At 39.2% G+C, this 26,671-nt stretch overlaps 1 protein-coding gene and 1 long non-coding RNA gene across 2 annotated transcripts; both read left to right on the top strand.

Moving 5' to 3' along the window:
* The first annotated feature begins 3,117 nt into the window (after nt 1–3,117).
* LOC135761060 (uncharacterized) lies at nt 3,118–6,545 on the top strand. Its single transcript, XR_010537687.2, has 5 exons — nt 3,118–3,405; nt 4,948–5,004; nt 5,145–5,208; nt 5,496–5,557; nt 5,717–6,545. It is a non-coding gene; the product is annotated as an uncharacterized lncRNA (long non-coding RNA).
* Nucleotides 6,546–7,579: 1,034 nt separating this feature from the next.
* Nucleotides 7,580–25,372, top strand: syngr2a (synaptogyrin 2a). Its single transcript, XM_065249943.2, has 4 exons — nt 7,580–7,797; nt 21,759–21,996; nt 23,640–23,776; nt 23,993–25,372. Exons 1-4 carry the CDS (start codon nt 7,699–7,701, stop codon nt 24,194–24,196), a joined length of 678 nt encoding a protein of 225 aa, XP_065106015.1. The 5' UTR covers nt 7,580–7,698; the 3' UTR covers nt 24,197–25,372.
* Nucleotides 25,373–26,671: the final 1,299 nt, after the last annotated feature.

The following is a 26,671-nucleotide window of genomic DNA, read 5'->3' as shown; positions in this document are numbered from 1 at the left end:
GGTAATTCATCTGCAGGGACGGACTGGGGCTAAAAAACAGCCCTGGACTTTTTCCCAAATAGGCCCATCATCCGGCCATTCGCCCCTAGCCGTGCGCAACAGACACAAGGATGTCCTGATACTATGCCACAATGTCAGACTATTAGACAAGGATATTTAATATTTTGTCCATGTCATATTAAACTTTGATGTATAATAAGGCTGTGAAATAATGAAAATAGCTAGGCCTATTAATTTTGTCTGTACAGCTTTCACAAACAACCACCAGGTCTTTGCCAATTCCACAATACTAAACACAAATATGAAAGACAAGGAAAAACTGCACTCTGATGCAAGACAGACAGAAAGTGCAAGCTAGGATTTTTTGGTTAAACTAATATTTGGTCAATTATTTAGCCCCCTTTCTTGTACATTAGCACGTTTAGAGTGGTTGCAATGCATGCCTGATATTTACCCGTTTAATTCAATACCTTAGTCTTTATTGTAGCAGAAAATGTGAGCTCACTACAACCTCTCATATACAATAAAGTCAATAAAAGAAATGAAAACCAATGCAATACGATGAATGTCCACCCACAGACTGTTTTTAAACGGGGTTGGATAAATATTTTTTGCTTTGATGTGTGTGATTTTGGTTAGATGACAGCTGTAGGTTACAGTTTGACAAGAGTTTACAGTTTAACAAAAGCAAAATGTTTTGTTTTATTGCGACTGTATACAAATATAAGCAAACACTTTGCCGTTTGAATGATGTCCCATATGAACAAAATGACAGAGTATGTATTGTTTTTATGTTTCCACTGTTCAATCGCTCCCGCTCCTCTCTCTCACACACACACACACACGCGCGTGCGCACACAATCACATCACGTCTCTCTCTCTAACACTAGTTGCGCATTACGTTCATTTTCACGCGAGTTTTATTCATTTTTATATCGTGTACAGTATATTATATTTTAATGTCACATGTCCTGCTACTACTGGCACTTAGCTCTTGCTGATGTGAAGTTAACTCGGTCTGTCCCTCATCATGACCAGGCTGGATGCTCAGGCTCGCAAAAATAGACACTCGCGAATTCCGGGAATCCGTGGACCAATCACGGCTAGTAGGCCGACTCTTTTTCCTTGTTTTTTTACACGTAGCAGCATATAAGTGATCGTATTAGTGCCTCTGCTGTTGGCTGTTCATATTGCGTTATTAGACTTTTTTTGCCATCGGCCGGGCGACGGCCCTCCATTGAACGGCCGTTCTGGACTTTTCCAGAACGCACAGATTGCCAATCCGTCCCTGTTCATCTGCCTCGGTTCTCGGAGCGATCGCTCCGGTTCTCCTGGCGCAGTCCGGCCAACCGTCCTGTTGGTCTCATCCCGGCGGCTGCCGGCTTCGCCAGGGTCCCCAAGCCCTCCATCCCTCCCTTGGACTCTCGCTACCAGACTTTGTTTTTGTTGTGTTTTATGTGAGTGTCTGGTAGCCACTCGTAGAGGGGAGGGTAATGTCACGGTTAATCCATGTCATGTCTTGTCTCTGTTCCGATTGTTATCACCTGGACATTCATTGATTAATTACCTGCCTCATCACACCTGTTTTGTCATTTAGTCTGTGTGTATATATACCTCTGTCTTCTGTTTGCTCACTGCTGGATCATTGTCATTGCTACCCCGTCTGTTCCCTGTCTTGGATGTTCCTGTGTTCACTGTATTCACCATCTTATCCATCGTGTTTTATTATTAAGTGTTATTTATTTTTGAACTTTGCGTTTGCGTCCTAACTTCCTCACTCCTGCATCCCAGTCGTGACAAAATATTTGTTTTAACCATAATCCACACACACGTGCAGCCATGTTCTCTATCCACACATCCATCCAGTAAAACCTTTCATAGACGCTGCCAGTGAACAATAACAACTAATATTATGCTGATAAAAATATGCAGATTTAGCTGGTTTATTTATTCTGCTAGTATATATTATTTAAAAAATATGATTACATAACCAAATATGACATAAACTGCTTATTAGTTACTGTTAATTTGTTTGTGCATACTTTTGTCATATTTAAAAAGAAAAAAAAAGTTTTATATGTTCATTGTTTTGTTCAAATAACTTACAATGTGTTGAATGAGAATGATGCTACTGACTGTCGTGACATGTAAAGCTTGATGTGTTGCCATAAAAACTCAATCAAGAGTCAAGTCAATTAAAAATTGCAGATTAACAAAACCTCACACCAAAGGGACAGTTGTGACATTTTAAACCATCGCCTGAAAGGTTAAAAACACAAAGTCTTGATTTATTCCATGTACAAACACTCAACTGTCTTTCCCATTGTAAAGATACTGATATGCCCCTGTGCTTTAATATTTGTGCATTGAAGACCCGTCACCCCCGAACAACAACACGGAATCATTGAAAATATCTTCATGGGGTGGTTTTGCGGACAGGGATTATCTTAACCAGGACTAGGCCTTAGTTTAATTCGGAAATATAACTAGTTTTAACAAACATACCTTACTAAAAACATTACTGGTGTGCATTTCGAGGCAAAACAAAGGGTACTGATGTATTTTAAGACATGTTAGTGCAAGTTGTTTTCAGTTTGCACAGCTCTTATATTTATTTTAGTCTATGACTAGTCTAATCCCTGTGCAGGAAACCACCCCCATATGATCTATCAGGCCACTTCTGGTGCACACTGGTTTGTAGATGGCAGGTGTAGTAAATATTTACCATAACTGTTTAAATCATGTTTTATGCATGCTCCCAATACACTTTTTTCTACGGGCTGGTTATTGAAATTGACATTTTGCACAAAGAAGGGAAATACGTCACATGACCTACTTCCACATTTGAAAATAAAGAGGATAATATATGAACATGTTTCAAACCCTTTGTTTTCAGTAGACAGAGCCAGAAGTTAATTCATAGTTTAGAGTGGATGTTGATGCAAGTTATAAAGAGGCTTCATACTGACAGACAAAATGGGTCTTTGTGGTTGTGTACATAACAGCATTTCTTTCTTCCTATCTTTATGTACTATTGTTTTAAACATCACTTTTGAAAGGATGGCTATGTCCACGAGTTATAAAAATAAACTACCATCCACCATTGTAATGCACTGTTAGATGTCGCTGTAGATTTAGCAGTACTTTACTGTAAAAATCCACAGTACTATACTGTATGTGTACATTACAGTACAGTACTGCAGTTCATAATGCATTCTGGGTAAATTTGTTTGAGCGGGAAAATTTTACAGTATATTTTGGTCTTGATGTAACCTTGCTGTAGCCATTGCTGTAATGTGCCAGGTGTACTTGCAATAATCAGAGAAAGTGCGCCAGAGTCAAATCACACAGACAGCACAACTCCTGGCTGCAGCTGAAGGAGGACGATTGATTTCTGGCAGTTCGGTAAGTTTGAAATATTTCTGTTTCATGAAAACTTAATTTTTAGTTTAAGAATGTTGTCAATAGTTTGTCACAATATTGTTTTAAACGTGCAATGAGAGAGAAAAACCGTCGCCAACAAAGTTTCAATCTCCCCCAGAAAGTAAGCTTACACACAGATGTCTACCGCTGCTTTAACTCGCTTTACACCTTTTTTTAATGAATATAGGGTTGTTTTAACTAAATTATGAGGGTTTTGGTGAGTTTATATTGTGTTGAAAGTGTGGTGACAATGAAACTATTTTTAACGAAATGGACAAAGACAACCCGCCAGCGCGGTCTTGCGGTCCCAGCATAACGGTCGTTTATCTCGGCGTTTCATCCGTTCAGTTAGCGTCAGAGAAAAGTATTAAGTTCGACTGTTTGGCAAGGCTGACTCGTGGTTGTAAACAGACAGGACTTGACACGCCGTACACATCATACTGTAGTACCGCAGTCCTCCTCCACAGAAGTGAAAACAAGAAACCTCATATTTAACTGGATACATGCATCGATTTCATTGCAGCTTTAACTTCGACCAAATATCAATCAGACCTGGGCTCATCTTAATATCAGATGAACGAAAGGGATTGCCGCGCTTATTGTTGTTGTTATTATATTACTGTATATCAGCAAAAGCAGAGAATATCTTCTCTTAAGCGTTTTACACTCCCAGTAAGTTGTCCAATACATTTTTATGGCATATTGTTTCCACCACTTCAGATGCATACATGCAGTATATATAAGTTTCCAAAACACATCAAATCAATGCACGAAAAGAGAATGGGCTCCGCATTTACGTACCTTTGTCTTTTCGTCTCTGTCATCTGATCCTTCATCTCTGGATGTAAAATAGTCCATAATAACATCGTGTAGGAAACTGGCATCACCAGGATTGCTCAGATTTAGGCGATCATGTTTATCTTTAAAGTGAGCAGCTAGCTACTAACGTTAACTTGTTAAAAAACTTTGCGTGAAATAGTGTTACACCGCAGCCGGTCTGGGTTAAACATTAAAGGGACAGTCTTTTTACCTTGTCACTATAAATCGCTATTTTCTGCACTAAACGAGACATTTTTAGAGATTTTCTGTAGACAAGATGTTATAATTAAAAAAAGACTTATTTAGATATTTATATATAATATATAATATAACAACTAATATATATATATATATATATATATATATATATATATATATATATATTTGTTTTACAACTGACTTAACACTTACAGTAATGTTTTATTTGTTAGCATAGCATGATATTAGATTTAAACACTTAATACATTTTTAAATCAATCAATTTGTCTCTGTTTACATTAGTTAATGCACAATGAACATTATCAAATATTATTAATGTTGTAAAATATATTGTTCATTGTTAGTTCATATTAGCTAAGGCATTACCAAATGTTAAGGAATAAACTCTTATAGTAAAGTGTTACTAAATTTTCTTTTACCATTTCCTTCACAATGTCTATTTATTTCTATGGCTAACAGATCTTGTAACATTTGTCTTTTTTACAGTCTTACCATTGCTTGTAAGCTGGATTGGGTAAGATGGATCATCTTTAAAGGCACCAGGCAAGTACATGATGTACAGTTACAAGTCATGTATTTTTTCGACTGCAATATTAAATGCTTTCACGTCACATGCAAAATTACACAGGAATGTGGCTGACTTTTTATTTGTAGTTTACATGAGTGTCCTTGCACTTTATCAGGAGTTAAGGCAGATGTGGAGGCACAACGGGTGATACCAGACACACACCAAGCACATTATGTTCGGTAAGTTTGCACTTTACCACTACAGCTTCTTTAAATACCCATGTATACACTCATTCACAATTCCCACACACAACACTGTAACACGACCATACACAACATGTACACAATTGTCTTAGTTTGCCATGTAGAAATATACAAACAGAAATATTCAGACTTTGGTTATAAGAAATTTAATTTAATAATTGTATTTATTGAGCAGAGGTGTCCCTGGACTTTATTGACAAAAGATTTTGTTTTCAGAATAAAAAGCTGTGTCCAAATCAGTAACAATTGTACTTTCTGTTCAGGACATTCAATCATGACATGATCCAGGTGGATGCTGTCCATTGAGAAAAGAGTTTGTTCAGCTGTAAGTGAATCTTCTGTATTTTTATGTAATTAGGTGTGGAACAGTAGAATAAGAGTAAAAGGTTTCAGAATAGGAGTAAATTCAAGGCTGAGTTTAATTTTTTAAGAATCTTTTTCTATCTTATATTTGTTGACTTAATGTTTATGATATTTCTAACAGGTTTCTGGATAGAATTAATTCCAAAGATGGGAAAAAGTGCACATCCAGACAAGGAGCAAGCAAAAAGACAAGGAACTTGGTGCAGAGAAAAGCTGTGGCCATTAACCCCCATGTGAACAGCTTCATGCAGTCCCTGATTGAGTTCGAATGGACGACTTCAAAGTAAAGGCCACTGTGGTCTGTCTGCCACAGTTTAATGCATTTATTTTTAGTGTTAAATGAAATTCAAGTAGAATATTTAAAACTATGGGCCAGTGTTGTTTTTACCACAGTGAAAAGTTACCTTTTAGTCGATGATGGACTTTAAACTGAAAACTTCAAACTATGGAACAGTGTTCTATTTGCCAGAGTTAAATATGTTACAGCAGGGGTCTCCAAACTTGTTTATACTTGTTGATTTTATTTTATGTTACTTGATTATATGTTTATTATTGTTTAAAATCTTGTTTTAAATATGTTTGTTTCAATTAAATGTTTTTTTTTAAATAAAATTTTGATACAAACATTGCTTGGATTGCCTTTTAATTCATTATGTTTTAATTTAGCATTTTTACCATATTAATAACTATAGATTTAAACCTAAATCTCTAGCTATTTTATATAATATTATTGTATTAATTGTAATAAGTAATAAATAGTATTTATGGGTCAATATAGACATTACAGTAAATTACTGTAAAAATAGACTACTGTAATAAAATATTGTAAAATTACAGTACAGTACTGCTTTGTAACTATACAGTACTAGTTTGTGTACTGTAAATGGTATTACAGTACAGTACTGTAAAACCAAAATACAGTAACTTACTGGCAACCGTGCTGCCAGTACCGTACTGTAAAAATACAGGGAAATCGTTAACAGTGTGCATATTGTGAAGCATCTCCCCTACAACCGTACAATTCATTTAATATTTCTTTTGAATTGTATTCAGATCAAAAATTGTAATCCTAATTATTAAGATGCAGTGTTTTGCTAAAAATTGTATTTCACAATTTATGTTTTCTTTTTAAAAGGGGCTATGGCTTGTTTTTTATGTTATTATGTGTTTTATATTGTAGGCAAATCGGCGTGCAATTTGAAAAAGTGTGATAAAATACACAGAGGTGAAGTCATGTGTCTTTCCAGATGCCCAAATCAGTACCCTTTAAAACGTAATGAAGTAATAGTGTCATGACAAAACATGAAAACATTCTTAATTCCTTTAAAAGATGTACTTGGGCCACAGTTGTATTTGTATTTCAAACCAAAATATTACATTTATGTTTCCATACTTGTGAAATATGTTTTCCTTTTTAGAACTTAGAAGCTATCAAATGCCATGATAGATGCAGTAAGATGAGCCTGAAGAGGAGATTTGGGAAGATCTGCAAATAAAGACCAATACAAACTGGAACCATCAGAACCAATACAAAACCATTAAAAGTGTAAACAAAAATAAATAAATGCGTAAACAAAGACCAATACAAATTGTAATGGAAACCTATACAAACCAATAAATCCTAATGGGATGTGTCCAAAACACACTACGTTCTGGAAACCATTTGGTAATGGTTTTAGTGGTTAATGGCTGATGGTTTGTAAGTGTTTTGTAATGGAAACCATTCGAATTTCTTTTATGGTTTCTATTGTTTTTTTTCACCAGGGATGTTTTCTGGGTTCGGACTAATCTCCATAGACAGATGAAAAAAAATAAACCTTCAGATATGATCGTAAATGGCCATTGTGACAGCTAGCCCCGCACAGGAGACACTAAAGATTTTCAGTGATGAGGACAGGTGATGAAAGGTTTATACTGAATATTGTGACTGGATGTCCAGCTTACAGTAGTATGTTACCGAGTAACTCGTGACGTGTACTTCCTTGAAGGGCGGCGCGCTGCATTCAGGAAACAAGTGTAAAAGTAAACAGCAGAGGATCAAACTCCCCGCTGCTGAAGATCTGACACATAAAGACACAAACACCGAAATAAACACCGCCAGAGATGGACACCAGCGCGTACGGGGCTTCGCTGGCCGGCGGAGCTTTTGATTTCAGCAGCTTTATTAAACAGCCGCAGACGATCGTGCGGATTTTCAGTTGGGTGAGATCACTAATCGTTAACTAACTAGTTCTAGTACCAGACGGACAGGTTTATAGAGACATTTCTGAAACTAGCATTTGTTAAAGAAACGAATCGCGCAACATAGCAGAGAGCTTACGGCAGAAAGTTTGCTCAGATCTGGGACACGTGACTCAGCAGGAGTGACATCACACTTTTTAATACATTTGGTGAAATGCAGCGAGTTTTGTTTGTGTGTTCAGCATGACTGTTTAGGACTTTACACTTAAATTGTGGAAATGTTACATTATTACACCCCAAAATATCACAAATTACTATTTGTTTTTAAGTTTATAATTATGACAGAGATAATTCAGATCATAACTGATGTTCAGCTTTGGTTTGAATTACTAAAGTAACCATCTACTGAGTGTACCTGGAGATGGCAGCAGTGGTGTGTTCAGTCTCTTTCCTCATGACCATTCACTTCTGAAGGCAGATTAGTGTTTCCTGTAGGAGGCACTACTACAACACTACGTATTTTACACAACTCTTCCTATACAAACACCCCTGACACCACTCATCAGCTCATTGATAGAGATTTCAAGATGGAAATTAATGTGGTCAAGAAAGATGTGGGAGATGTGCAAAATGTGCACTGTTGGTGTGCCTCCTGGAACAGGGTTGGGGAATGCTGCTTTAGATCATCATCATATATAAATGTGACACAGCTTTCTACATAAAATCATTCTACATGATGTAAAAAGCATTCTGTAAAAATATCAACTTGATCTCTTTAACATTGGCTAGTGAGTAAGATCATGTTATAGATTGAAATCAAATTTTGATGCATGATTATTATGAGACTTTAGAATCCCTCTAAAACCAGCCCACTAACCCAGCTTAACAAACTAAAACCAGCCTGCGAGCGCAGCCTAACAAACAAACTGCTACCTTTCACATCATATCTCATGTTAGACTCTAGTAAAGATTGTATGTGTTTCGGTGGATCACCATTGTCATGACTCATGATGTCAGTGTTCTTGTGTAATCGTGTACACTTTCAGGGTGTGCTGTGCAAGCAAAGCATCTGTCTTTCAAATAAATGTTAATTATTCTCCTGGACTTCTCTTACAGTTTATCCTGAGCTGTGATGATGTGAACCACAGATATAAAAAAAAAAAACATAAATTACTGTAACTGTATATTTACGGCATCTGTGAACTGCTAAAGTTAACCTTGATCTGTTTGGTCAGTTCTGCAAGATATTTCTGTGGTGCACAAACAGTCAAGACATAAGAAACAGCTGTATAGAAAAATGACATAGAATACATGGTAATATATGAAGAGTTTGGTTCCAAAACACAAAAAACCCATTTTGACAAATTTAGGTAAAAACATGTTTTCTATACCAAGAAAGTGACAAGATCAAAATCACTATTTTCTATTACAAACTTTCACATAGCGTCTTTAGGTTATAAAAACATTACAAATTCTAATCCATAATTTGATTTTCAAAGATTTATTATAAAAACTGATAATTTTTTCACAAAATGCAATAAATCTATCAAGTCATTATAAAAGTTATTTTTAGGTAAGTTGATCGGCATATGACAGCATCTGAATTTGGTCAATACTAATACCATATACAGTATACAGGCACTGGATCAAAAAACATTCATCACTCCCAAAATGAATTCAACAGGTCATCTTGTGAATGCTATAAATTAATTACAACAACAAAAGAAAATGTCATCATGAACAAGAACAAACATCACATTAGATTACAGAATGTACAAAATGACATTTCCCTTACATTAAACTTCCAAATGTGCATTTATCTTTGCCATGTTATATTCATTTAGTTAATGGTACACGTTGATAAAAAAAACATTAATGGCATTAATCAAAACCAAGGCTTTGAACAGAACGAAAATGAAACCAGAAACTTTTGATGTTTTGCAAGGAACAGAAACGAAACCAGAAACTAAAAAAAAAATAATATATATAATGTGTTCCGGAACAGAACCGTTTATTGAAAATAATGGTAACCGGTTAATCGAGGGTATGCAAATGAAGTCACCGTCGGCTAGAGGGACTGTGGTTACGCCCACTGAGTGGCAAAAGACAGAGCGGCTGCATTTGAGTACAGTGTGACATCAGCGAAAACACAGTGAAAAAAATGCGTCGAAATGGGAAAAAGCTGTTGTGCGATAGACTGTAGGCTACTAACAGATTAACAAGAATTCGGAGCTATCGTTTTACAGACTGCCAAAAAACACCGAAAGGAGAAGTAAATTGATCGTTCATGCCAACGTCCACATACCACAGGTCGGTTGATAAGTTGCAAGGGTCACTATCAAGCAGAGGCTTTACTTTCTACTTAAAAGTATTTTTCAAGTATTTGTATTTTATCCGTGTTTTTCTTTAGAAAACATACATTCCAAAGCATATTATCATAATTTTTATTCTATGACATTTCATAAATACAAGTTTTTGTTTTACATTTAATATTTAAGTACATTAACATACTTTTACTCAAGTAAAAGAACACAATTTAAATCTGCCCTACAAAGGCAAAAGACCTTAACTCGCTAGAGTGTAGAACTGAGAAAATTACTTTAAAGTTTAGACTTTTCAGTGACTTTAGTTGTCAGTTATTTTCTTGATTTTTATTTTCTCAAAAAAAAAAAAAAAAATTGATTCAAGATACTTATCCACATGATAAAGGATGTCTTGAATGTCCCAAAAATATCAATAACTAATTTCCAATCAAAAACGAAGTTACTGCCTTTTGCCTTTGTAGGGCAGAAATGTAATTAAGTATTAAATCAATTTTAATATGCAATATAAAAGAAAAAAATTTTCCAAGACAAACATCCTAATAAAGCACAGATGTGACTGATGTCAGCGCCATTGCTCCTGGTACTTCCCATTCCCCCGCATACTGAACTTCAATTCCTATCATGCACTGTGACCCGCTGATTACACACCAGCTGCAGCTTATTAGCAAGCCTACTTAACCTGGGACTCAGCCTCTCTATCTTCGTGAAGTCTTGTTTGCCCCTAGCAGCATTTCTGAGCGTTTCCCTGTGTTTGCTTCCTGGTGTGATTTGGACTGTTTCTTGGATTATTGATTGACTGCCGCCTGCCCTGATCTCAGACTGTATACTGGATTTACGTTTCTGATCGATATCTGCCTGCCCCGACCTCGGATTGTTACACGTTTATGTTTATCTGGATCTGCCCTCTGTTTCCTGTCTGTTTATTGTGTGTTTACATCAATAAAGAGTTGCAAATGGAACCTAACCTGTCTGCTTCGTCACAGAAGACTTCGCCACAGCAGGATCCAGCAACCTTGGCACAATTTACGGGCGAGATGTTGTCACAAGCAAACATCCTGGCAGCTCACCAACAACAGTTGGTCCGGCTAACATCTCTTATGGAGGAACTGGTCCGCTCTGTTCAGAGTTTAGCTGCATCGGCTAGCACCGCCGCTGCTCCAGCTCACACCCACACCTCCTACGCTACGACCTGTAGCCACGCCCCAAGCCTCAGCGACACCCCGCCTGGCTTTTCCTGAAAATTTCGATGGCACCCCGGACAAGGGGAAGGGTTTCCTGATGCAATGTTAGCTTTTCATCGCCCAACAACCCAACATATACAACACAGCGGTTGGTAAGATTTGCCTGATTTGTTCCCTGCTTACCGAAAGGGCTTTGGAGTGGGCTACGGCATTATGGGCAGCAGGCAATTTCAATCATTGTACCTTTGACGAGTTTAAGAACACCATGCAAGAAGTGTTTGAACATCCAGCGGGAGGCCGAGACCCCGGAGAACAACTGTTCAATCTTCGCCAGGGACGCCGCACGGCCACTGAGTATGCACTCACTTTTCGCACGCTCACAGCTCAGACCAACTGGGTGGAGGACACTTTGAAGTTACTGTTTCGCCAAGGATTAAGTCAAGATCTCCAGTCTGAACTGGCCTGTCGTGATGAAGGGAGGAACTTCGAGGAATTCGTCGCCATGTCCATCCGAGTTGATAACTTAGTACGCAGCCGAAGACCAGTTCGAGGATATGAGACCTCTACAGCATTGTCGTCCAATATGTACGAACCCATGCAAGTGGGAAGAGGCCGTCTCACAATGGAACAGAGAGAACGCCGTTTCCGTGAACGACTATGTCTGTATTGTGGTGTTGCAGGCCATATCCTCGCTGCCTGTCCTTCACGACCCTCGCAAACACGTCTTGGGCGGGTGAGTGCATCAATTCCTCTTACTACATTTGATTGTATGGAAATACCTGTTACGTTGAGATGGCAACAATCGAACATACCTTCTAAGGCACTACTCGACTCAGGGGCTGCGGGAAACTTTATTGATGCTGGACTAGTAAAATCTCATGGAATTGCTGTAATTCCTTGTGTACCCCCTCTCTCTGTCGCAGCGCTAGACGGTCGACCACTGGGCTCCGGTCGAGTAACTCACATCACGCAAAGTGTTACGCTTGTCTCCGACACTAACCATACTGAAGATATCACTTTCTATGTCATGTCATCACCTCACAACCCAATCATCCTGGGGTTTCCCTGGCTCCATCATCACAACCCGCTCATTTCCTGGAAGGAAAGGCGCATTCTGAATTTGAGCGATGAATGTCTGAATTCCTGTCTAAGTAAGTCTCCCGAGCTCTCCATACGTGTCTTTCAGATTAATCCAGTAACCAGTTTACCTGAAAATGTTCCCCACGAGTATGCAGATCTGGCCATCGCATTCAGCAAAACCAAGGCTACGCAACTACCACCTCACCGACCCAATGACTGTGCCATTGTCCTACAACCTAATGCAGTACCACCCAGGGGGCGCATCTTTCCCTTATCCGAACCCGAACGACAAGCCATGAAGAAGTACATCGAAGAAGAGTTAGAGAAGGGTCACTCTACCTCTCCAGCGTCTGCAGGGTTTTTCTTCGTGGGAAAGAAGGATGGTGGTCTACGCCCTTGTATCGATTATCGTGGGAGAACGATATCTCTGTGAAATTCCGCTACCCTCTACCACTAGTACCAGCTGCTTTGGAACAGTTACGAAACGCCAAGATCTACACTAAGTTGGATTTACGCAACGCCTATAACCTGATTCGTATTCGGGAGGGCGATGAGTGGAAGACGGCTTTCTCCACCAGTGACGGTCACTACGAATACTTGGTGATGCCCTTCGGTCTCTCTGTCAGTCCATCTGTATTCCAATCATTCATTAATGATGTTCTCCGAGACATGCTCAACCGCTTCGTAATTGTCTACATCGATGACATCCTGATTTATTCTGAGTCCCTGGAACAACAAATCTTACACATTAGGACAGTCCTACAACGCCTTATTGAACACCAGCTCTACGCTAAAGCTGAGAAATGTGAGTTTCACCAGACTTCAACATCTTTTCTGGGGTATGTCATCAGTCCTGATGGAGTTGCCATGGACGAGAAGAAAGTGGATTCGGTACTGCAGTGGCCCAGACCCACCACTGTGAAGGAACTTCAACGCTTTCTGGGTGTTGCCAATTTCTACCGACGCTTTATTAAGAACTTTAGTATCATTGCAGCTCCTTTAACCTCCCTAGTGCACAAGTCCAACCACAAGCTCTCCTGGTACCCTGACGCTGAATCCGCTTTTAAGGACCTAAAGACTCGCTTTACCTCAGCCCCTATCTTGCATCATCCAGACCCCGAGAAGCCTTAAATAGTTGAGGTAGATGCCTCAAACTCAGGTGTGGGTGCTATAATTTCAAAGAGACAAGGTAACCCAAGTAAAGTGTATCCCTGTGCCTTTTATTCTCGAAAACTGAACCCAGCCAAGCGAAACTATGATGTAGGGAACCGAGAACTTCTGGCGATGAAGGCGGCTCTGGAAGAATGGCAGCACTGGCTAGAGGGCGCCAAGCACCCATTTTTGATCCTCACAGACCATCGCAACCTGGAGTATCTAAGATCTGCCAAGCGTCTCAACCCTCGACAAGCTAGATGGGCGTTGTTCTTTACTAGATTTCAGTTCACCATTACATACCGTCCTGGTTCCAAGAACACCAAAGCAGATGCCCTGTCTCGGATGTATGATGCTTCACCTCAAACCATTAGTTCTGAGCCCATCATCCCACCCTCCCTCATTGTAGTGCCTGTTTAGTGGAACGTCGTGCAAGAGATCAATCAGCTCAACAATCGCAATCCACCACCAGTTGAATGTCCTGCAGGCTATATTTACATCCCTCCTTCCCACAGGAGGCAAATTATTCAATGGGTACACACATCTCTCTCCTCCGGACACCTTGGCATTAACTCTACTCTTCTGATGTTCAAGAACAAATTTTGGTGGCAGTCCATGTTGCCTGACGTCAGCTCAGTGGTTAACGCATGCACCACCTGCGCAGCCAGCAAAACCCCGCATCAGAATCCGGCTGGTCTCCTACAACCTCTTGTGATTCCACAAAGGCCATGGTCCCACATTGCTGTGGATTTTGTGACTGATCTACCCAGATCTGAAGGTAACACAGTGGTGCTTTCTGTTATTGACCGTTTCTCTAAAGCCTGTCGTTTTATTCCCCTGCCCAAGCTACCATCTGCCATGGAGACCGCAGAGCAGCTGCTTCATAGTGTGTTCCGGTACTACGGACTTCCCGAAGACATTGTATCCGACCGGGGTCCACAATTCACGTCCAAGGTATGGAAAGCATTTTTCAAAGCTCTTAACATCAACATCAGTCTCATTTCCGGGTACCATCCTCAATCTAATGGCCAAGTAAAACGTCTCAATCAGGAACTAACCAAATTTCTCAGACTTTACTGCAATAAGAATCAGCATGACTGGTGTTGCTTCCTACCTTGGGCGGAATATGCACAGAATTCTTTGAAGAAAGCCTCCACGGATCTCTCTCCCTTTCAATGCGTTCTTGGGTATCAACCACCCATGTTTCCCTGGGATGATGAACTCACAGATATTCCGGCCATAGATGCATGGTTTACTCGCAGCCAAGAGACCGGGCAACAATCTCACGTTCATCTGTCCCGAGCCATCAAAAGAGTCAAGGAAAAAGCAGAGCGTCACAGAACCCAAGAACCCAACTATGAACCCGGTCAGCTGGTGTGGCTCTCGACCAGAGACATAAAACTTCGTCTTCCCTGCAAGAAACTGAGTCCCAGGTATGTTGGCCCTTTCAAAATCATCAAACAAATCAATTCTGTATCCTACCGTTTAGATCTCCCTCCTAATTACCGTATATCTCCCACTTTCCATGTTTCCCTGCTCAAACCCGCTGAGGACCCGGGAGCTGCTGTAGATTCCGGAGGATCGGGGCCCCTTCCCATCATAGTGGACGGTGAAGAGGCCTATCTGGTCAGCGAGCTGCTGGACTCCAGACGACAGGGCTCCAACCTTCAATTCCTCGTCAACTGGGAGGGGTATGGTCCCGAGGAAAGGTCGTGGGAGAGCGCTAACAACATTTTGGATCCCAACCTCATCCATGAATTCCACAGACTACACCCAGATAAACCTGCCCCGAGGTCGCCCTCATAAGAACACTTCCCGCGTCTGGAGCCGCTCTCAGGGGGGGGGGGGGGGGGGGCTCTGGGACGGATGTCAGCGCCATTGCTCCCGGTACTTCCCATTCCCCCGCATAATGAACTTCAATTCCCATCATGCACTGTGACCCGCTGATTACACACCAGCTGCAGCTTATCAGCAAGCCTACTTTACCTGGGACTCAGCCTCTCTATCTTCGCAAAGTCTTGTTTGCCCCTAGCAGCATTTCTGAGCGTTTCCCTGTGTTTACCCGTGTTTGCTTCCTGGTGTGATCTGGACTGTTTCTTGGATTATTGATTGACTGCTGCCTGCCCTGATCTTGGACTGTATACTGGATTTACGTTTCTGATCGATATCTGCCTGCCCCGACCTTGGATTGTTACACGTTTATGTTTATCTGGATCTGCTCTCTGTTTACTGTCTGTTTATTGTGTAACTTAAGTTTTGTCCACCTCTGCTATCAAGTCCAACTAAATTCAATTTAAGCTGATAATAGTCAGTTTAACTGGCATTTTCGCAGCACCCGCTATGAAAACCAGCTATTTTGTTGCACGTTTTGCCACTTAACCGGGAGAGCTCTCGCATGGTCACGTGGAAAAGTGCCGTCAATGCATACCCTCTTTACCATTACTTTTTCCGTTCTTTGACAAGATTTCTGTGCAATACTCGATGAAGTTCACTTCCGGTCGTCGTTGACTCATTGGAAAAATGAGAAGCTTGCCACCATCAAGTAGCCTACTCAAGTCCAAGTCTCTAATGCTCAGAAATAAGAGGTAAATATTGTAGGCTACCAAGTATCTCAAGATGTTTGTTTTAATACTAACTAGTGGTGTAACGGATCGCAGTTGATCCGTGATCCATTCCTGACATATCACGACCCACGGTTTGGCTCGCATGCGATTCATGGATTAATAAGCAAAAAGTTTATGATTTGCACGTGTTTCAAAGGCTTGCAAATATTAACACTAAAGTGATTTTAAACAATTTAACCACAAAAAGGCGCTAAAGTGAGCAATTTTCTGTATGCACAGACGCACATGCGGTTTAATGTGTCCTATGGAATCAAATAAGAGACATAACTATTTGAAAGGCATAAATAGATTAACTTTGAATGAATATATCAAAAGTGATGCAGGGGTATAGAAGATTTACTGAAAAGATAAACACAAAACCCCTTGACAAACACTTAAAATATTAACAACAGCAGTACTTGTCAACTTGTTTATTCAGATTGTATTTATAAGCTTGATCATGGTTTCTGTTAAAAGTGATTTCGGACTTTTAATGACAAATGTCGAGAGGGCATTATTGTTACATTAAAATGATGCGCGAACCTCTCAGCTGGCGGGTTTCCTTTGATTTTGTGTGCATTCAGGTATGCGCTGAATTTCTCTCCGCTCTTGCCCTGAGAATGTGCACGCAATTTATATCTCTTCAATCACTTCCATGCAATTGTTTTATCTTTCCCGAAGTGTGCACAGCAAAATCAACAGTGTTAAAGGAGACATATCATGCTAAATCCACTTTCTTAGCTCTTAAATGCATTTTGTTGTATATTTGTAGTGTTTAGAAGTACATAAAAGTTGAAATTAGTCTCTTCTGGTGCTTTGTTGATATCTTTATATTCTGTTTTGGTCATATTTTCCAACCTGTTCGGATTTTTCTATTATCTATGAAGTTTTTTGAACAATTACGTCACAGTATTTGCAGCGGAACTGCCAAATAAGGACATCAACACTTCGAGCAATCCGCCATTTTTTATTTCTCGCTGCGATATTGTAGTCCAAGCTCAAGAATGCAGAAGTTACGATAGAGTAAGAAATGTACCCACATCTGTGGGTAAAGTCATTTTTGTGTGCCCGAAGCACTTAAAGGATAACTACTTCAACCAATCTCCAACAGTATAAAGAAGGATTTGCCGATAGACTTCGTCTGATTGAGGGGTCAATTACTTATATCTTTAGAGACGACGAGCAGAGCACTTAGGTAATATGTAAATAACTTTAAAAAAAGTAAAGTACACGGTGGTCATGGTTTAGCAGTGCCGTTTCTCAATCCGAAGGCTGCAGCCTGCGGAGATTGCTTTTGGTCATCAAGCCTGGTTTATTTAAGTTAACTGAGCATTACATTTCCAAGGCAAAAAACTTACGATTAACTAAGAATAATTGTCAACTTTATAATTGTTAATATTCTGAAATAAGACCGTCTTGATGACGTATGCACCCTAGAAATGCGACCTCCGGAGGCTGCAGCCTTCGGTTTGACAACAGCAGTAACACACCATTGCGATACCTCCATATCAAGACGTTGTTCTGCAGGTTCGTTGTCTTCATTTTCATCTCGCTCCGTTTCCGACTCTGGCTCGAACATGTAAGGCTGGATGGACAAGTCTTCCGTTGTTGACATTTTGTGAATAACGAGTGAATAAAAAGTTTCTGTGCCGCTAGATAATCGTATCTCTGCTATAAAACTACAAAAATGGCCGAACGGGGTGGAGTTTAACCGATTGTCACCTCTGCAACCTGGAGAGGGGGCGGGGTATGACGTGTATTTAAAAAAAGAGCACCAAAATGAGTTGCTCTCAGATGCACATCTAAAAAGGGGGCCTGTGGGGCTATAATAATGAGGAATTCAGACCCAAGCATTGCAGTTCCGCTGTATATAGACCACAAATAGATGATTTATATGTAAAAAGGACCGATTTAAAAGCATGATATGTCTGCTTTAAATCTACATTGTTAGTGTTTATATGGGTACCACCAGACCAGGCTTGCCGCGATAGTCGGAGAAACGGTTAGATCACTTGCCCACAGCGACACCGTCTTTCACCGTCGTTTTGATATTTTCGTTTAATTAAATCATTTAGTTTCGTTAGAGAGAGCAAACACTTACAACTGAATGTGTCTGCTGCCTGAATTCAGAAGAGCTGAACGCGCGTCATGTCACAGAGCAGCAGGCGTCAGATTTTTATTTATTTTTGTCAGAGTTTGTGAGGCGAACTGACCGACCAGACGATGGCAGAAGCCGCGTGCTTACTCGTTTTTGTTATAATATACATATATAATGTTTAATATAAGCAAGATCATTTTGTTGTTGTGTTTTTCATCTGCATGCACATTTATAAGCCCCTCCCACCCGGTGATACCGGGATCACCGGGTTTGTGACGCGCTGATTAACCGGTGGGAAAATTACGTCACCGCGGCAACCCTACACCAGACCTGGTGTTACACATATATACACCATGAGTGTACATTTAACACTGGTGATTTTGCTGTGTGTATGCACTCAGACTACATCCTCTTGAGCATTCGCAAATCCATCAGCTCCCGCGCACTCTCTGTTGCACTTTTGTCCGCAACGCTCTGCTGATCGCGCGCGCGTCTCAACAAACGGTCTGTGCATTGCGCTGGGTGCAGGGAGTACTCATAGGAGTTGTAGTTTCCCAGTGTCGCATTGCTCATTGTTTATCAATTCACATAACTTTTAAAGCTCCACTGTGTAGGATCTACTCCCATCTATCGGTGAAAGTCTATATGACAAGCAACTGAATATTACTTTCTAGCCCCCCCCCCATTCGGAACGCGTTTTAACTCGTACGGTGGCCCGGCCGTGTCATGCCAAGGTTAACATGGCTTCCAGTAGCTACAAAGCAAAAGCAATGAGAAAAAAATTAACAATTTGCAATGTCCTTTGCCTGTGATCCATCAAAGCACACAGATTTATGTTTAACATGAAAAAAGTCTGATTGTCATGATATGTCCGCTTAAAATCACATACAAAAAGCAACCATGACGGGTTTAAATGGACGCGAACTAATATTATGTCAAAGTACAATGCTTATGTTTTAATTAAACGTTACATGTCCGTGTATATGTAAGAGCTTTCTCTCATATTGGTGAAAAAAGATCGCGCAACTTTCACAAGCTTGTAAAATGAAACGAAAGACGCGCAGATCAGACGCTTTTATCAATGAAAGGCTAAAAATAGCGCTGTCACCGTGTGTTTGTGCTAGAGGTCAGAAAAGATGAAAAACATTTATCTCAGTACCTCAGATTACATAAATGGGCGGAGAGACGGCATGTGTCTGTTCGAACACATTAAACCACATGCGTGTTTACACTAACAAGTGTTATGCATAATCATGCTAAAGTTAGCCAAGGAACTATAAAACTTCAAGTTTACAACATGGACTGTATAGATGTAAACGAATCTGCTGAATTACCTGTGGAGAATATAGAAAGTGCAACTTCAGTGTCCCTTGAGCCCCATCTTGGAAAACTAACTCCAATAGTGACTTTGGTCTTGATGTTTTTCCTGTCACGTTGTCGTTTAAAATCCCAGTTTCGCATCCTTGGCGATTTGTTTTAATGTCCTCGAGAATATGTCTTCAACAGGCTTTCAAATCAAAGCATTAGATCGCAGGTTCATTACGGTGTGCGGTTGTTGTAAAATCCGAAGGATTCAGCTATGCAGGTCACAGGCTGGATACGTCATCAAGCCTGGTTTATTTAAATCAACTGAGCATTACATTCGCAAGTCATACACATATTACATCAATTTACAATTAACTAAGAATAATTGTCAGCTTTATAATTGTTAATATTCTGAAATAAGACTGTCTTGATGACGTATACCGCCTACACATGCAACCTCCGGAGGCTTCAGCTATCAGCCAGCGTGAGTGTAGAGTGAAAGCGCGAAAGGCGGAGCTTGAATTTCAGGAATGTCCCTCGTCGGCGAATGTATTTCAAAGATGGAGGCACAACATGGATTCAGCCAGAGAGCGCTTCGACGGTATGCATTTTAAATAGCAGATTCTACACTTACGAGAATACTTTGATTAGTGGGTGGGAAGTAATTACACATGAATGAGCACATACTTTTGAAAGAAAACATGGGTTTTTGTTAAGAATTAACTCAATAAAGTACACAGTAGAGCTTTAAGAAAACTACAATAAAAAAAATTATATTCAACCTGCCAAAGTGGCTAGTATGATAACCAAACAATACACTCTCTGTCTCTCTGTACTAAAACTGAATATAAAAGCCAACGGTGACAGAGTTTTCTGGATTCATCGCCGTTGCAGTGGATAAAGCATCTTAAATGTACAAAGCGGTAAAGAGAAATCGCTAGACACTTGTGTAAAAGCTGTTTTGTCAGCCTGTCCACATAGTGACACAGAAAATCATAACTCTGCTCTTCGTCAACACGCGTGTGCACCACCTGCTGGTGAGATCGACTAACAGCAGATGGAGATTATGCTCGGTACTCTACTGCTTTTCCTGCCATTCCGGATGTTACCATGTGAATAATTAACTTGAATTTTTCGATCTGAATGTAAGCAGTTGAATTAGACTACATCAGTCTAATTTGACTGCTTAAATTCAGATCGAAAAATTCAACTTAAATATTCACACGGCAACATCCGGAATGGCCGAAAAAAGTAGTAGAGTACCGAGCATTCAAATTTGATCAACCTGAATCTATTTTATCTGAAATTCTGTAAGCTGATTTTTTTTGTATCTGTGTCCGGTCCAACTCCAATCAAACTAGAATCCCTATGCCCTTCAAAGATCAGAACTCTTGATGTATAAACTTGAGAGAGAGTTGCGCTACTGTGTCTCATACTGTAGTCCATTAAAATACATTTGGCAAATAAAACACTGAAAAACAACTTATTTTCACTTTATTTGGAGCGACTGTTTATGCTGCATCTTCTTCCCGCAGCGCCATTTGAAATTCATCATTGAAATTCATCCTCTGTCTGTGTGTGTGTGTGCGTTTGTTTAAGTGCACTCAACAAATGTAGGCATGTTAGAATTACAGTTATGCCGCTTACATAATGTAGCCTTTTTGTTTGATGACAAGATAGAGACTTAAAGAAAATTATGTAGACTAATAATTTAAGTTTAATGTCCTAAAGATCAGCCTACTTATTTGTATGTCCCACGTGACATGGAACGTTATTAACCGGTTTTTGTTCTAACCGGTTCAGGAATGTCAATTTTTGGGTTGAATCGGAAACGTTAAAATACTGTTCGGAACGAAACCAGTTGGGAAAAAATTCTTGTTCAAAGCCCTGATCAAAACACTTCATATAACTACGTCATATTGAGAACATGCTGCTGTAATCATTGGGATGTCATTGCTAAACTTTTTTGACAACAATCAGCTGTAAAATGTTTTGGTCCTTCTCTATTTTCGTTGACTTCGAGTAAAATAATGGAAAGTTTTTTATTAGATCCCCTTGGATCAATGTGTTAGTATGACAGAAGCTTGCATTTTATTTGGTTATATTATATTTATTGGTTCTTCCTAACTCCAAAGACAAACCAGGGAGGTTAAAGTTTTTTTTGTGTGTGTGTGTGTGTGTGTGTGCGTGTGTGATAATGCCTAACTAAATAAATTCTGTTGACTTATTTCCATCACAGATCTTCTCAATAGTAGTGTTTGCTACCCTAATTTCTGAAGGATACATCAATGAATCAACTGGAGCGGACACTAAATGTATTTTCAATCAAAACGACAGTGCTTGCAGTTATGGAACTTCTATTGGAGTTCTAGCTTTCCTGGCCTGCGTTATCTTTATTGTGCTGGATGCGTATCTCCCTCAGATCAGCAATGCCAACGACAGAAAATACGTTGTCCTGAGTGATCTTGTTTTCTCTGGTAAGATTCTGAGATGAATTAAGCAGCTAGTGATGATGTGGTTTGACCCCACTCATGTTATTCTTTGTTATATCACTTCATCTAGACCCACAATCTGATCTTTGCCTGTGATTTTATGCAATATTAGCCACTGTATATTTTTGAAGTACTTTCAGCAGATTCACATTCACAGTCGTTATCATTAAAGGTGCAGTAGAATGTAAAACTGTATTTATCTAGGCATAGATGAATAAAAGGTGTTGTGTACATGGTATTGACATACCGTGAGCCTCAAACACGATTGTTTCCTCCTTATATAAACCTTGTGCATGCAAAAGACAAACCAATCTCAACATAACACCAGCTGAGACTTACAGTTGAGATGTACGCCTCAACATTAAATTAAGGACAGTGTTGTTACAATCCTAAAAACAAAGTTGTGACTGCTAAGTTAGCGTTTTATGCCATTTAATGCCATATAGCGATTTAGCCTGAAGTTCTACTATTGACGTTACAGTAACGTTTTGCAAGTCCATACTGAAAAAAAACACAAACTTACCACTCAGAAACATCCAAACAATTGATTATTCCTCAAAATTTGTATTTACAGACTCAAACATAAGGTCTGTTTACACACACACACACACACACACACACACACACACACACACACACACACATTCTGGTTTCCATGTTTTGTCGGGACATTCCATAACGTAATGCATTTTATACTGTACAAACTGTATATTCTATTCCCTACCCCATTCCCTAACCCCAACCATCACATAAAACTTTCTGCTACCTTTGATTTTTAATAAACATCATTCTGTTTAATTTATAAGCTTGTTTCCTTATGGGGACCTCAAAATGTCCCCACAAGGTCACAAAAATACTGGTATTCCTTTCTTTATGGGGACAGGCATCCTAATAATTGATAATTACAAGGCCCACTCACACAAACAGTGGCTGTTTCTCAGTGTCAAGGAAGGATCCTCGGAAGCTACGTCATCGACATCCGTCGAAGGACTGTTCCAAAGTTGAGGATCCTCGGAATTGCAACCAAGGAATGAGTCCTTCATTTGAAAAATATCCCATATTCTGAAAAGGATGCATATGTGTATCCTTTGCGCTGTCAAATCACCCACAATCCTATGCGTGCAGCGCCGAAAGCACATCTTTTTACTGACGCATTGACGTGCACTTGCTAGCCTGTTCCATTTATGTGTTCTCCAAATTCTAAAGATGTGCCTCGCCTAGCCTCTGAAGGAAGTGACTTGGAAAGACCAGTCCTGTCAAGGAAGTATCCTTGACATTGAGAAACAGCCACAGAGCTACTGAAGGAGCTGCTCTGAGAAACAGCCAATCAGAGCAGAGTTCCACATTATTATTCATGACCCTTTTAAATAAGGTAATAATAGACCATTTTATTCGAAAGACAAATCCTAAGGTTGTAAATGGACATGTAAAAGATAATATTTGCACTTGATAAAGTCACAAACCTTCTTTGTAGATATCAGAGAACAATTTAACCGATTATTACAATGCATTCTTTGGCACCTTTAAAATAACAGACATTCATTAATGATTCAAACAGCCGTTGTTGTTGTCGTCATCAGTTTTTAAAAAAAAAATCTACTTTCATTTTCTCTTTCACTTCTCTTTAGGTGTCTGGACATTTCTGTGGTTTGTGTGTTTTTGTGTGCTAGCCAATCAGTGGTCCAATACACAGACAACTAAGGGAATCCCCGCCGATGCAGCCCGAGCCGTGGTGGCCTTCTCCTTCTTCTCCATTGCTACCTGGGTGAGAACATGAGAACAATGTTATTGTATGGCATCCTACACTATTTAAAACATTATACACTATAATTCCTAAAGGTCTATAAAATGAAGAAATGTGATGGATTATTATTAAGCATTACTACACAGTATAATACAGTATAATGGCACCAATACTGTGATTGTGGTCATAGCGCCCTCTTCTGGTAGATTTGGTTAAATATCCTCCTTCTTTCTCAAGGCACTGCTCACCGTGTTTGCATTTAAACACTACCGTCAGGGCTTGGACAGCGTTGGGCTGGGCTACACCGATCCAGTCAGTGACCACACCTCACCTTATCCATCTGCATATCCATATCCTCCTGGTGCTCCTGAAGGTTATCAGCAGTCTCCGTTCACTCACAGTTCTGCAGGAGAAGGAGCGTATCAGCCTCCGTCTTACTGAAGCTAACTAGTGTTAAAGAAAGCAGTTTAACACAAATCTGTGTGGACTGATTCATATTCTTCACTTTGTGTTTTTTCCAGCCTTTGTTTGACAGTTGGGTTCCTGGTGTGTTTTCATGTGGTCTTTCAGGAACTTGAAAGCTATTTATTTTTTACTTGATTTGGCTTCTAGCACCTGCCACACGCTTATCCTTAAGTGGGACAGTTGTGTTTTTAACATCAGTGAAAATGAACTTGTTAGGTTCATTGTTGGTATATTCTGAATTGGCTTTCACTAAATGGATTTGACTCCAGCTGTATGTTTTTATATTAAGATGGCAGACAGTCCTAAATTTACAATCATCTAACATAGCTGAACAAGCACTGAATAACTACCTTGATTTTCTTAGGAAGTGGGTTAGTTTCCAAAGAAATGCACTTGGAATAACTAAATCAAAACCAGACTAATTGTGTAAATGTGCCAAATACACTAAGAAGCTAAAGGAATTCTTTAAAAACAACACCAATGCCAAATTATAATAATTGTGATAGGAAAGTCAACATATCCATGTACTATTTGCCAAATAAATACAATAAATGTTGTCTTTAGTCTTGTTGAGACTGAATTAGATGAGTAGTTAGAGTGATGTTGTGAAATTGGAAATGAACTACTGTAAACAAATGCTTGGGTTTCATTTGTGCAAGACAATGGGTTTTGTGTGTGCACTGATAATGCAGATAAGTAAGTGAAACTTTATTCACCTTGAAATGCTTAACTTTCATTTAAAGTTCACTATGTGTGTATTGTTCTGCAAGTGATCTTTAAAATGTTTTCTTTTGTCTCCGGCCAAATTCGATGCAAGGTTTCTACCTCTTACTGAAGTACTTGGGCTTTTTAAGGGGCTTGTAGTAATTAAATGTTCACATCTATTTCTGTATTGACACTTTTTCAGCATATCCCCGAATTGAAACAGGATAGCTCACCAATCTATGTTAGTGTCTAATAATACAGTATGGTTATAATCAAGGCAGAGGTTTTCATTATCATTGTTCAATTCAAGCAAACACTGTCGTCTTGCTTTCTCTTCTCATTCTTTTACTATGCGACTGTTACCGAAACAGCACAGCAGTTTTTACTATATGATCTTGTTTTGTAATGAAACACTGCCCAATAAAAACTTGATTCCATGATTGTTAACTAATATTAGAGTCATTTTTGGTTTAATACAGACTTAAGTCTAAAAGTAACTAACAACAAGATATGAAAAATGTAAAGATTAAACATTAAATAGCTTTAAAGATCTCCTATTATCCTCTACACGATTTTACATGTTCTTTGGTGTGTAAGTGTGTATTAGTTCATGTTAACGATATGCAAAAGGTACAAACCCTAAAGTAAACGATGACGCAAGTTATGTTTTCATACTGACTATTCAAACACAAGTTTGGAACAGTGTAGAGTCCCAGCAAACAATTTCTGGTTCCCAGAACGTTCTGGAAACGTTTGTTTTTGGTTCCCGTAAAGTTCCCAAGAACATTCCCTGCTGGTTAGCCAGGAAAGTTTTCTTAACATAAATAGAACGCTTCCTTTAGATTCTGGGAATGGTTTTCAGAACTTTCTTGGTAGGTTCCCAGAATGTTCTCTGAACGTTTTTGGTAGGTTCCCAGAACGTTCTCGGAACCTAAAGGAAACGTTCTATTTACGTTAAGAAAACTCCTTGCTAACTAGCAGGGAACGTTCCCAAAAGGTTCTCCTAACCTCTTCTGATGCCTGTGCATAAAAGAATCAATCAACAAACCATTTTCTTTACATTGTTTTTATTGTTCTCAATACATAAGAATTTGATAAACCACAAATTTATTTATATTAAAAACAAATATAAATCACATAAAAATACTTAATGATATCTGAAATAAAACATGAACATGTTTTTAAAAACATCTAATAAAATGTACATGAATTTACATTCATACAATTTATACACCGTTTATGGAACAATAATTTATTTAACAAATGGTTTAAGGCATAACAGAAGTGTGATGTTCAGTCCAAATTCACAGCATAGTTCCCCCCATGAAATATACAGTATCAACCATTTTTTATGACTTCAACAGACTGTCCATACGGGAACAGTTTAAAACAAAATCAGTGTGCTATGCGTTAATCCAAAGAACATTTAAACGTGTTTTAAGACATACCCTTTTCCCATGAAATCTCCAAATTACAAAGGCCACATTTGTCTATGCCATTCAGTAAGAAAACACACAAATGTTATTTTTATACTGATAAAACTCGGGTGTTCTTACACCCACAGTCAACCTCATTAATCGTCCTTGCACGTTTGCTTTAATTGATGCCGACCGTGAACTTGCCTCGTATTACATTTTCTAAAAAAAAAAAAAAAAAACTGTATCCTTGCGCCTGGGCGAAGAATCTTGTAGTTTAAATGTTTATAATCCGCCTAGTTTCAGCAAATGTTATATGAAATATGATATT

This window comes from Paramisgurnus dabryanus, chromosome 3 (genome assembly GCF_030506205.2).
Source record: "Paramisgurnus dabryanus chromosome 3, PD_genome_1.1, whole genome shotgun sequence".
Taxonomy (NCBI): domain Eukaryota; kingdom Metazoa; phylum Chordata; class Actinopteri; order Cypriniformes; family Cobitidae; genus Paramisgurnus; species Paramisgurnus dabryanus.
This window is presented reverse-complemented; position numbering and strand designations above follow the sequence as displayed.

What these genes read in the sequence shown, in the direction of transcription:
- syngr2a (XM_065249943.2), top strand. Translation starts at nt 7,699, where the DNA reads ATGGACACCAGCGCGTACGGGGCTTCGCTGGCCGGCGGAGCTTTTGAT. An exon ending in TCGTGCGGATTTTCAGTTGG is followed by an intron (nt 7,798 to 21,758) that starts GTGAGATCACTA and finishes TTTCCATCACAG; the next exon opens with ATCTTCTCAATAGTAGTGTT. An exon ending in TCTTCTCCATTGCTACCTGG is followed by an intron (nt 23,777 to 23,992) that starts GTGAGAACATGA and finishes TTCTTTCTCAAG; the next exon opens with GCACTGCTCACCGTGTTTGC.